The 13,111-nt window shown below is 42.5% G+C and overlaps 1 protein-coding gene across 1 annotated transcript; it reads left to right on the forward strand.

The window, feature by feature from the left end:
- Positions 1-6: 6 nt before the first annotated feature.
- MESDC1 (mesoderm development candidate 1) lies at positions 7-2,144 on the forward strand. Its single transcript, XM_019504103.1, has one exon. It carries the CDS (start codon positions 336-338, stop codon positions 1,386-1,388), a length of 1,053 nt encoding a protein of 350 aa, XP_019359648.1. The 5' UTR covers positions 7-335; the 3' UTR covers positions 1,389-2,144.
- The last annotated feature ends 10,967 nt before the right edge of the window (positions 2,145-13,111 follow it).

Raw genomic sequence — 13,111 nt, forward strand, 5'->3', positions numbered from 1 at the left:
GAGCCGGGCCGGGCCACACCCTCCTCCTCCTCCTCCTCCCGCCGCTTCCTGCTCGCCGGCGATGCGGGGCTGGCGCTGACGCCCGGCGCGGGAAGCAGCCGGAGCGCGGAGCATGCGGGCAGGGGCCCGCCGCTAGCCCCGCCGCGTGGGCAGAGGGCAAGGCCCGCCCCGCCCTGCCCTGCCCTCCCGCAGCCTCTCGCTGCCCCCGGCCATTGATGGAATGATGGTGCGGGGCCGGCAGGGCGATCCCGCCGGGCTCAGTCTCCGTGGCGGCTGCGGTGGCCCAGGCGGTGCGAGGGGGGCGGCCAGAGGCATGCGAGTGCCCCCCCGGGGCGATGGCTAGTGGCGGCTCGGGCAAGTCCGCCAGCGAGGTGCCCAGCAGCGGCTCGCTGCAGAGGAAGAAACTCCTCTCCGTGTGCGACCACTGCAAGATCAAGATGCAACTGGTGGCCGACCTGCTCCTGCTGTCCAGCGAGACCAGGCCGGTGGCCACCGAGAGCCTGGCGGCCTTCGGCGAGTCCTTCGAGAAGTGCAGGGACACCGTCATCGCCCGCACCAAGGGGCTCTCCATTCTCACCCACGACGTCCAGAGCCAGCTCAACATGGGCCGCTTCGGGGAGGTGGGCGACAGCCTGGTGGAGATGGGGGAGCTGGTGGTCTCGTTGACCGAGTGCTCCGCCCACGCCGCCTACTTGGCTGCCGTGGAGACCCCGGGGGCTCAGCCCGCCATGCCCGGCTTGGTGGATCGCTACAAGGTGACCAGGTGGAGGCATGAGGTGGAGCACGGGTGCGGGGTCTTGAAGACCACCCCTTTGGCAGACATGAGCCCGCAGCTCCTGCTGGAGGTCTCCCAGAACATGTCAAAGAACTTGAAATTCCTGACAGATGCCTGCGTGCTGGCCAGCGAGAAATCCAAGGATAAGTTTGCCAAGGAGCAGTTCAAACTCAGTGTCAAATGCATGAGCACCAGCGCCTCTGCCCTCCTGGCCTGTGTCAGGGAGGTCAAGACTTCGCCCAGCGAGCTGACCAGGAACAGGTGCATCCTATTCAGCGGACCCTTGGTGCAATCTGTCTATGCTCTGGTGGGCTTTGCCACTGAGCCCCAGTTTTTGGGCAAAGCTGCCACCATTAATCCAGAGGGCAAAGCTGTGCAAACAGCCATTCTAGGAGGAGCCATGAGTGTGGTATCTGCTTGTGTGCTCCTGACCCAATGCCTCAGGGATATAGCCCAACACCCAGAAAGTAGCACCAAAATGAACGATTACAGGGAAAGGTTGAGGAACTCAGCTTGCGCCGTCTCGGATGGGTGCAACCTGCTATCTCAGGCACTAAGAGAAAGATCTTCACCCAGGACTTTACCGCCAGTGAACTCCAATTCTGTGAATTAACTCCCCCACCCCTGTGTAGATCCCAGTCATGGCTAAAGGAAAATAATATCCCACCTCCCCAGCCCCTTCTTTTTTATATACCAAAGAATTTGCTTGGAGGACCTCAGTCCTTTAATTTCACGTAGTGATGAAACAAAGCAACATACTCCAACTATATATAGAAGGAAGTGAGGGTGGCCAATTTGGGCCTTTTTTTTTTTCTAATCAAATAATTATTCACAAATAAATTTTCCATTACTCAACAAGGTCTAAATGCAAGGAGATGGTAATATCAACTGGTAAAAGTTTTCTACCTGGGGAGGTGGGGGGAAATCTAAAAAAGCTTTAATCGCGCTGGGTGCGGTTTTTAAAGTTTGTCTTGTCTTGTCTTCCGAAATTTCCCTTCTAAATTTTTACTGTTCAGTTGTGCAGGAAAAAAAAGTTACCTCAGTTCTCATATTTGAAAAAAAAAAACACAGCAACAACTAGATGATGGATGTAGCTACTTCTTTTCTTTGTATGATTTCTTTTTGAATCAAGTGTTAGGTTAGAAGTGCATTTGGTGTGTAGGAGTGGAAGGAGTGGAGGTTGTGATTATGTTTCCATGTGTTGATTTCCAAGCTGGGGGGGGTGGGGAAAGCTACTGTGAGTGTTTAAACAAACAAACAAAAATTACACTATAACAGAAGTGATTTTAATTTTTTTTTCCAATGTCAGTTTTTATCTTGCATGTACTGGAGTATTTATTTCATCTATTAAAACGTTATGTTTCTCAGATGTCTTTCTGTGAATCTCTTAATACTTGAATAATTGAACAACTAGGCCAGCGTGCATTGTATGTCATTTTCCCCAGGGAATGGGTGGTACAAATGCAATTATTAGAGCAGCATACAGACTTACATTCAGTTATGTTATTTTAACAAATACTTCTTCTTTCCCTTTCCCCCCAGTCCTACCCTCTTCCTCCCAAAAAGGAATTCTTTGAATTATTTTTTTAAAGCTGGACAGTAACCTGTGTACTAATAGCATGCATCTGGAAAGTGGTAGTTGTCTATTCTGGGTGACACAAAGAGGGTTTGCAAATACCAAATGTTCCTGCATCTTTGAGAAGTGTCACTGTATTTTAGCTGTTATTGGTTTCAAGGACTTTATAATGCTTGTGAGTTTGGGTCAGGTGACCTCATTATGGGCTCTCTACTGCAAACCCTTATCAGCATGGGCAGGCCCATTGTTTCAGTGCTACTTTGGCTATGTAAGAGCTGCAGGATTGGGCCTTGTGAGCCTACTGAGGCCTGCATTTGTAGCTGTTCGACTTGGGTCTTTTTCAAAGCATAGCAAGTTTTATGCTGCAGGTAGAGCAAAAACATAGCTGCCTTAAGCCTCTTGGAAGGGCCAGTCCAACTTCAGTGGGAGTTGTATTGGGCCTATAAACAGTACCAGGGAATTTCACTGTAATTGTCTACAGTCGTGTCTTTAAAATGAATATTGTGCGTTGGGTCATTGCTGTAGATGATGATTTATTTTAAGAGTTACAGCAGTTGTCTGCTTTAGAATCAGTCCTGGAATACTGAAGCACTGCCTTTTTATAGCATTATTGTTTAAAGTACGGGCTTATGCTAGGTAGCGTGTTTTATTTGCGAATGTAAGTAAAAGATTGGTTGGCTCTAATAGGCTCTAAAATCTTATTTTAGATTGGATGTATGTGAAAATATGTATGACACTTCTTTTGGGTTTGGAAAAATGTTTGGTTTTGCTTTTTCTTTTAATGAAATTCAGTGAATCCTAAAACCACAATGCCCCCCTCCCCCCCCACATTGAAACTCTTAAAACTCTTTCAGTTCAGTAAGTTGTGTTGCTATATGCTATAATTTTCACTTTTGGTTAAGCAGTCCCCTGTGTGTATTTAATGCTGTTGTGTGTGTGTGTTTTCCTAAATGATTTTGTGTACTATAAGCCTGTTCTATTCTATGCGCCATTTATGCTGTAGGGAGAGAGGGGTTATGTATCAGTGCAAGTTGTATTATACACTTTATCTTAGTATAACCTGACCCAGTTTTTTCAGGTGTAATGTGCTCTAATTTTGGTTCATAACCCTGTCCCATGTGTCAGGCCTATGGGAGAAATATCCAGGAGAGGAATTACCTACCTCCCCCTCCCACCACAGATGCATGCACTCATGCATGCACACTCCTTTGGATGGTAGGGTGTGTCTTCTGCAGGAATAATGTTGGTGTCCCGTGCCTGTGCGCTGTCAGCAATTTCAGTGGCCCCCCTGCTCATCTTCCCAGTAGCTTGCCTTCCTTGCAACTGTCTTTAGTGACCCAAGAGGGGAAGGAAGGCTCTGTAAGAAAGGTAACAGTCTCAGGAAGTATTATTTTCTTTGACTAATCTCTATGGGGATGGACAGGGGATGAGGAGTAGGTTCCACCCATTTCCTTAGCACAGATCTTAGACGGAGTGAGAAGTGTCCTTTAGAACTGGGAAAAATGATGCTATGAGGCAAGCAGATCTCTCCCCTTCCGCGTGGAAGTTGGGATGTGTCTGCTCCCAAAGGGTCCCTCGTGCCTGTGTATCTGGTGACATGATCTTGCTCTAATATTTTTTTAATTTATTGTGACCTACATTTCCCAGGCCTACTTCCAGATATAAAAGCAAAAGATCCTGAAGGGCAGCTCTGTAGCGTATCTGAAGAAAAGTAACATCCCACTGGCTCTTTTGATGTTTTTACTTACTAATTTTTGGCACTGCTGTATAATTAGATTCATATTGGTGCATTTTTACATTGTTAATGAGGTTATATAGAACACAGCGCAGCTTCCTTATTTCCTCCAAATACAAAAGGCAATATATTATTAATTGAGAGAAATATTACCACAACAAAATCGACACTAAGAAGCCTACTAAATTGCTTCTGTTTTAACAATAATACCGCAGAGTCCCCCCCTCCCCCCATCTCTTTGATGCATCTTGCTTCAAAATGTAGGTTTTTGTAAAACAACAAGCTGCTCTAGATTTTACTTTTCCCTTTGAGGCATGAATTTTTATTCCAGTGTTATACAATAAAGCCTGGGAATAAAATCCTGAGAAGTACAGTTGGTTAGGTTATGATTTAATAAATAGGGGCTTAAAACAAATCTGGTTATGGTAAATTAATTCAATGAATTTACCAAAGTTAAACTATGAATTATTTAAATACCTGTCAAAACTTTCATTGATTGCTTTCCTGAATAGAATTCCCATAGATGATAACCAGGGTTACATGCCTCAAGATTGAGTGTAGCCCCCTAAACCATTTGTATAGTCATATACAGAGTAACATAAGCAATTGAAAACACACACACACACACACACACACACACACACACACTCTTCAACTGAAAAAGCATGGTTTTGTTACAAAGCATAAGAACATTTAAAAAAAAAATAACTTTGTTTCCTGTTTGTAAAAATTGAGCATGTGTTGTGGGAATTATCTTGGAATATATTTGTATGGGGGATCAAATCTGGCACATCAAGGAAGTATTCCAACAGTTTTGCATTGGTTGATTCACTTTGGATTTTCCAAGACTGAGAAAATCCAGACAAAGGAGGAAGTATTTTTACAGGAGCCCGTGTGCATAACTTCTTCCCCTCGTGGGAGAGGGCCAGTATTATAGTCTCTTATCAGCTGACTTCATCCTTTAGGCCCTAATTGTCTAAAGTATACACATGTGTAACATTAGCCAAGCAGGTACACTTGATTTCAACATTTGAGCTAGATGTATGTAACTTTTTTTTTCTGACAGCAACAAACTTAATTTGCCAAGCATGTCACACATGTAGTAGATAAATTTTAAAAGTGTATTTAATAACACAGTTAACTCATTTTTAAACACATTGTGCAATGCACAGGGTTAGCCAAAAACAACACTGTCCCCACCAAAAGAGGACTAAACATTTTTAAAATGTAGGAATTTTTCTAAAGGGGGAAGAGTTGTCACATTCATATTGGTTGTGTTTGCAGTTACCTTGTTTTTTTCCTCTATTGTAATCCCGTTTGTTACTGATTACATATGGGACGTGGATTCAACAGAGTTTAGGAGATCAGAGCAACTTGCTTGCTGATTTGAAAAAGAATAAAATAAAACTGTAAAGAGAACCAGTAAACTAGCAGTTAAGTGTTACTGAAAAGGAAGTGCATTGACTATTTAAGGCAGCTAATGCAAATGAAAATCCTTGCTATTTTTCAAAAGTAGGAAAAACTCCGGGTCAGATCATTCCCTCTACTTTTACCACAGGAAATGATCAAAGTAGCAGAAAATCTGCTCTTTTTGGCCAAACTTCTGTCAGATGCAGAAGGGGTTGAGCCAACACATGATGTCTGCAGTGTGGAGGGGGTGGAGCTCCTTGGCAGTGGGGTGGAGCCAAGAAAGAGAAACTCTTAGGAGGAGGGAGCACCTTCTCTGCAAGCCCAGAGGAATGTTCTTGTTCTAGATAATGTTGGGACTAATCCAGCAGGCAGTTCTTAAATGATATAAGCTTTCTTTCCAAGCTATCAGATGCTTCAAAGTATTAGACTAGGTACGTCCAGAGGGCTCTGAGAAGCTGTGCTGCTTTGCAGAGCAAAGGAGTCTATGGAGCAGCTATAGGGCATCTCCGGGGTTTCCCTACTGATCTAGGGATATTCCTCAGTCTGGGGGGCCACCTTGGTAGGTGAGGAGGCAAACCTCTGTCACCCTGGCAGGATGATCTAGTTGCAAAAAAAAAAAAAGTCTGCTAGAGCCTTTTGTTCCCCATTGGCGCTCTCAAGGCTATATAAGCAGGACAGCACAGTATGGGCTTGCATATTTTACATCTCTTGAAATTTTCTATTTCACTTTCTGTGAAAGACCTCAGATGGATACCACGTAGGCAGACATTCCTTTCCCACAAAACTGTGCAGTTCCTAGGTTGTCCCATCAATTAGGACCCCTTCACAGGTACCTGGTCTCCAGGCCCATTGATTTCAGTTGTCTGGCTGTTTGCTGAGGAGCCAACACAGTCCCACTGGTGACACAGGTACCTGTCTGTTGTAGTGGACTCAGACCATTCATTTATTTCATTTGAGGCACTACATTTTCTAAGGCTTTTTTGGGTTAGTATAAAAATCAACCTAACAAGCAGTATCCTTCAGACTCCCTAGTGAGAAGCTTATGGATGTAAAGGGCCTGATCCTGAGCCCACTGTGATCCATGTAAATAATAGTTCATTAGAATATTTATTATAGTACTTATCTCAATATAAACTCAAGGGTCTGCTTAAATTGCAAAGCTAGGAAATGTTAAGTCTGAAGCTGTGTCCCCACAATCTGCCCTATTGTATTAGAAGAGTGCAAAGTTTTTGCTATGCAGCATCTGATTCTATATATAGGCACAAAGTCAAGAATGGTGTTTCAGCATTAACTAAGCATTTCCTGACTTTTTTTTGACTGTTTGCCAAATCCTTGTTACTGTTTTAACTTAATTTCTATAATTTCCCTTTTATGTTAATAAAGGTTTCTTGTGGCTGTAAGAGTTGAAGTTGTCTAACTCTACAGATGGCTAGGCTTTCATGTAAATGCTATTTAGATTATTTAAAAGTCCTGCTGGTTACCAGATGGCACTTCTTGGTTTATGTGTGTGAAAAGTGATTACTAACAACTTGCTTCATCTTTTTTGGGGGGGATGGGGGGGTGGGGAAATGATTGAACACAAATGGATTGGGGTTTTTTGCTTGTATCCAAATACACAAAACTGTTTTTTCTTTCAGTCTTGTCTGTTTCAGGAGGCAGGAAAAGTGAAGTTCCTAACACCAGTCTGGCCAATAATGTGTCTGTCCTGAGACATACACATCAGAGAGGTGACCCTGCAACACAATCTATGTGCCTGAACCCCAGTACCCATGACAGAGCCCCACTGAAGTCCATGTCTCTGCAGAGAGGTAGGGGGTCCACCCAGACTTTAGGTTCTGGGCTTAAAATGAAACCCCCTCAAAGGTCTGTGGACTATCATGGTGGCTGTTATTCTCAATAATTCACTGGTATGCTATGCTACTATATGCAGCTCTGATGGCTTGAACTATCCCTCAGTTAGCTTAGGAGCATTTCCCTGGCTGCTGGATGATACAGAACCTCCCGATTCCTGTTTTGAAAGCTTGGTGCCTGGCCAAGAAAAAGGAGGCATGACCTCCTTCCCTGGAGATTGGTTCCTCAAGGCTATCTGCAGACAATATAATTAGCACTGTGGTCCATAGCAGAGCCCAGGCAGCCCCAGGATCTGTGGAGTGAGAATGTGGCTTGAAATCACCTTTGCCCGACAACCTCGGTCCTTGGTCTGACCAGCCAGGTGGGACGACAGGGGGCCCCAACATTGATGTCAACCCAGTGTTAATTTGCTTGGATGTTACCAGATGTTACCTGTTTTTAGTAGGGTTTAGGTTTTGTTGATGTTGTCCATGCAACACAGAAAGGGTGGTGGTCAATTCCTGAAGTAGGAGGGCCTCAGTGGTTCTATTTTATAGAGCAGGCAGCTGTAGGGAAGGTGAATGTGGGATGCTGCCTTTAGCCTGTCTTCCCCTTGAAGGTAGAAAGTGCTTAGGAGAAATTACTAGGGTTTGAATACTGGATGTACCTACTAGTTGTTGCTTCCTAGTTCCAGCAGTGATTTTAGTTCCCAGGAAAGTGTTTATAAAGCAGCTCAAGTGTGCTGAGTATAAAACTATTTCCCAAAATTGTCTCTCTCAATACAGTGCTAGTCTAATCTGTTCCCCTTAAAAATATTCATGTTGAATGTGGCCTTAACATACCCTGGAATGTGTTTTGTAATCTAACACAGAAAAGTTGAGATTTTAGACAAACTGTGTACAGCAAGGCAAGTTACAGGATGCCTAACTTCTGCCTTTCTTGCCCTTTTTCTGTGGAATAAATTTGACTCCACAAATAGAGTCATAGCGAATCTACAGTTCAGGCAGTCTCTAACTTTAGGCCATACTGTCTAAAGTGACCTGTAACCGTGAAAACTCTCATGCTTAGTGACTGGCAAAGGAAAAAAGAGAGAGACGGATAAAAGGGTACCTTTAAAAATCTTTTTTTAATTGAAGTTATTTGGGCCAGCCATTTTAGGCTTACCAGATTTTGTAACAGAGTGGGTATATTTCTCTTGTTGACGTGAATTGTTTCTCTGCTCATACTTTTAAAAAAAAATAGCTTGCCTTGTAAAACTTAAATAGACTTTATGCATAAGTAACTGAAGAGAACATGTGCATTGAACCGGTATTATGAAGTTACACACAGTCAAATTCCTTTAATGTTGAAAATTCTGTCGGGTACCCGCATAGGGACTGATTATAACTTCTCTTAGAAGCCTGTCAAAGAAATCTTGTGAACATCAGATTAGAGGTGCGTGTCTCAATAGTCTGTGCTAATGGAGCTTGCAACTTTTAAAGGAGCAGAAAAGTGGTTGTTCTTATACTGGTATAAGCTCCAGAGGCTAAGGCAGTGGAGATTTATGCATTTATGAGAGCCACCTTTGAAATCTGACAGAGAGAAGTTCTGCTGCTTGTGCTGTAGGCACTGGTAATACTTGAGAGATCCAGGAATGAAATAAGGTCTGAAAAATGTTACGGTGATAGGAAGATTCTATTATTTCAGAGGTTGATACACATGAACGAGTGGGGTGACTATATTAGGGGGGGCAAACAATCCTAAAAATGTCGGGCCATATCCCCAAAGGTATTATGTGCCTAACTCCCATTCATAGGAGTTAGGTACATAAATAAGAGTTAAATGTTTAAGTGCTTTTGTCAGTCTGAGACTTTGTGATAAAATCTGACTCTGTATGCATATTTTGTATATAGAAAGAAATAGGTTAAAAAAAAAAAAGCAGACAATAGAATATTGTGGCAGAGATTAAGTAAAACACTGCAAAGCAGGTAAATTTGCGGTTAAGGTTCTAACATCATCCTGGCACACAGCTGAAAGGAAAAGGCAGGGCAGGGTTGAACTTGACAGAATAATCATAGTTAATAATAATAGAATAGTTAGACACCCACCTTATCTCTTTAGTCTTATTCACCATCTTATTCTTGCATCTTACCTTTGACTATAAGCCAGGACTTCATCTCCTTTACTCCATCCTCCACTCCTGGTACAACACACTGATGTGGAACAGAGCCTCCATTGTACTCTTTGAATGCTCCATATAGAGACTGTGTATTCCATGGTACTTCAAATCCCCAGTAAATTGAAGTCTGAGACTACCCCTTCCACATCAGACTAGGAGTATGTCAGTGCACCATCTATGAAGATTTCATCAAAGTTTCAGTATCAAAATGCAGACCAGAGAGTCTCCTCTAGGCCCTGGAAGTAAGAGTTACATATAATTGATCAAAAGGACACAACTGTGCTATTCAGATATGTGAACAGACTTGGATTTCTTCTGTGTAGCACTTCTTCAGCCTGTTGGGGTGCTTTTAGAGAGAAGGGGGTTGGAGCTCTAGCCTATTGGTGAGTGTTAATGAATGACCTAGGGCTGCTGCAAATTCCTCTGTAATGTAGCAGGGGGACAGTGGGTGTCTGTCTAGCTATACTATTCTACTGACATTTTAGCTAAGGGACTGCATATCTTGAAAGTTTTGTGTCTTTGACCCTGGAATTTAAATTTAAATAATATAAAACCAGTACTTGGACCTTCAGTTGAAGAAGTACCAGGATATGGGAACAAAAATTCATTAGCCAATTGGACACTAAGTACCAGGGAATTAACATAGGCAATGAGTTCATGATCGATTATAATCTACTTGATGCTAATACTACTTAATCAGCCCTTCACAGGTGATAAGAGCTCTCCTGAACAATCTTGTTCTCCATTATTAGGTTTTTACTGCATCTCTCCTGCTTGTTGGCTACCTGATCATTTCTCTTGTATCCTGTTTCTATTTACATACAAAGTTTTACTGAAGCTCTTGTTCCATCTGCTGCTTAGGTCTGCTGTGTCTGCTTCTCTCTCAGAGGCCGGAGGAAAGGCATTCTGATCCCCCAAAGATTGCCTCCATCCCAAGCATGCAGTTGGTCCAATAAAAATATGCCACCCACAAGAATTCTTGCCTCTTGTATACTTGCTGAACCATTGCAGCAACATCATCACCTTAACACTACCAAAAGTCAAGCAATAATTTATATTTATTGGTGAATCTCCTAATAGATGTCTCTCTCTCTCTGTGGAGATCTGTCAGACCTCCAAGGTCTGCCCCAGTAACAAATTAAAAACAGCAGAAATCCTTTACTCAGGCCTAGCCTATTTAACAGAATTTCTAGAATAGCTTATCAAATTGTCTTCATCTAGCCCAATTTGTGCAGGGGAGTGGGGAGGACAAAGAAAGTGCTTTGTCTAATTATCCAATTATTATTTCCATGTCTGCCTTTAGAAGACTGTCACAACCAAAATACTTTCTTTGAATAATAGTTTTACTCTTATACTTCAAGCAGGAGTTGGGATTTTAATAAATATTTTCATGGGGCAGCTAAAGGAAATTGTGCTACTTGGGTTGTAATACTACAGTAGAGTAGGGGCCAACCTTTTCGGGCAAACTGGCCACTCACCCCAAATGCCAGTTTAATTTCCCTGCCCAATCTGCTGCTCCACTTTCTGCCTGCTCTGCTTTCAGTTTCCTGCCCTGTGCTCCCTGCTCAATATTCTGCTCTGCTTCTTGCTTCCTGCCCAATCTGCCACTGTGCTGCTTGTCCCCACCTGCCTAGTCTGCTGAGCATCCTGCGCACGCGGTGCCCATGCCACTTGTGGCGTGCATCCTGCAGGTTGGCCACCCATTACAAAGTACAAAAATGTGTGTGCGCTGACTTCAGTGAGGCTCTTCTATGGGCACAGGGGGTCCTTCCAGACAAAGCCATTGCAGTATCAGACCTGTAGTTTGCTGCTACCTGTAGTACTGAGAACTTCTATTCAGGGCACTAATCCCCTCTGCTTTAAACAGACAAAAGTTCCTCATTGAGATTAGTTGATGCTTTATAAAGACAAAATGCTTCACCCCCATTAGCAGAAAGTTGTGCCTGAAGAAAAGCAAGCAAAGCTCAAGCCTGAGTTATCAGCTATTTCTTTTCTAAGAGCCACTCATTCCACAAAGGAAATGTTTTAATTACATCTTGGTTTTTCATGCCATTCTCAGAATAGAGAGAATATATTGTATTATTCTATAGTAATGGGAAATACTTGCTCATATCTCTGACGCCTTTACAGTCTTTTCCCTTTTACTTAGAAAATAACAATGCAGCGTACAAATGTCTCTCTGGGGGCTAAATACACTTTGCAACTGCAGCATCACACCCTGTAGCGCTGAGGAGTTTGCTGAGTAAAACAGGCTATTTAATGCAAATATGGATTGTGAGAGTAGACTGTTTTTTTTCAAAGGACGTTCCGGAATATCACTTTGCCCTCAATCTCATCACTATATTCCCTTGTTAGCCATGTTCTTTCTTCCCCTGTAGACCATCATAAGACTGTTTACATAATAAAAATCTATCTATAGCAATTAACCAATATTTTAAAGAAGTTTTAAGTAACTGTCACTTGGCCCCCGTGAGGCTGTGAATGGTCTCCGCCACTGACGTCCTTAAAGTCCTGAGTTGTTTCCGCTGCTGTTCAAATTAAATTGTTCACGTTACTGTGGTTAAAATCAGCTGTGCAGAGAATAAAGTATCACAAATATTTTTAATAAGTCCAGAAGAAAAATCCTTCAAAGAGCATATTTTATACATCATAAACTTTCCTTTTTTTAGAATAGCTAAATAACGTGGGATCTGAATTTTCCCTCACGATTACTGTGTATATAATCAGAAGCAAAAAAATTGGGCTGAAAAATTTCTTCCCATCTCTAAACGTATTTTGAAATAGGTTTAAAGATTTACTTTTGTAGCAGAGGTTGGCAGCAAGCTCTTTTTTTCTGGTACAATATGGAGCATAAGTGAAAAACACCCTCTTGATCCTGGCGGCGGGGGGTGGGATGAGTGGTGCAAAAGGAACTATACCTCTCCACTCATTAACTGCTGTATAGTCATTGCACCTACTCTCTGCACTCTACCCTCTTTACAGTTATGTGCATATATCTTAAAAACACTTAGCAAGTTACTTCAGTTATATCAATCCTTATGCATCTTCTCTCAAGACTAAATGATCCTATCTAACCATATTGAGTCATGGTAGCATTTATTAAAATTAAAAAATGAAAGCCGAACAGGTCAGAAGATGAGAAATTTAGCCTACTAATTTTAAAAGCTGTTGTCTTTGTTGAAGTATGTTTTAGGAGAGTCTTGCAAGCCTGAAGCAAATTATTTTTAAACCATTTCATTTTATCATAGTCTCAGGAGAGTATAGTGCACTCTCTTCCATCCCAGGCTATTTGGAAATGAATGCTTATTAGAGCTTTTTTTTTTGCAAAAAAATAAAAAATGCCAGCCTGATGTAGTTTGCAGTGGGTTTTACTTAGTCATTCAGCTGCGGTGTACAGTTCAGCAGGTGTGTGGGGGAGTAGGGTTCGTGTTTAATGCTGGATTAAGTACTACAGCCGATTGAGATTGGCATACGTGGATTTTTTTCTGACTGAGAATTGCAGGCTTGCCAGTGTTTGTAAGAGGCATTCCCCTGGGTTTTTTTGTGGAATTATAAAATGGTCTTAAGACCTGGGGGAAGGGGGAGGGAGTCTGGGGGGTTTTTTTTGTTTGTTTAGTTTTTCTTTCA

This window comes from Gavialis gangeticus, unplaced genomic scaffold (assembly GCF_001723915.1).
Source record: "Gavialis gangeticus isolate Ggan-Ray unplaced genomic scaffold, GavGan_comp1, whole genome shotgun sequence".
NCBI classification, from domain to species: Eukaryota; Metazoa; Chordata; order Crocodylia; family Gavialidae; genus Gavialis; species Gavialis gangeticus.

What these genes read in the sequence shown, in the direction of transcription:
- MESDC1 (XM_019504103.1), top strand. Translation starts at nt 336, where the DNA reads ATGGCTAGTGGCGGCTCGGGCAAGTCCGCCAGCGAGGTGCCCAGCAGC.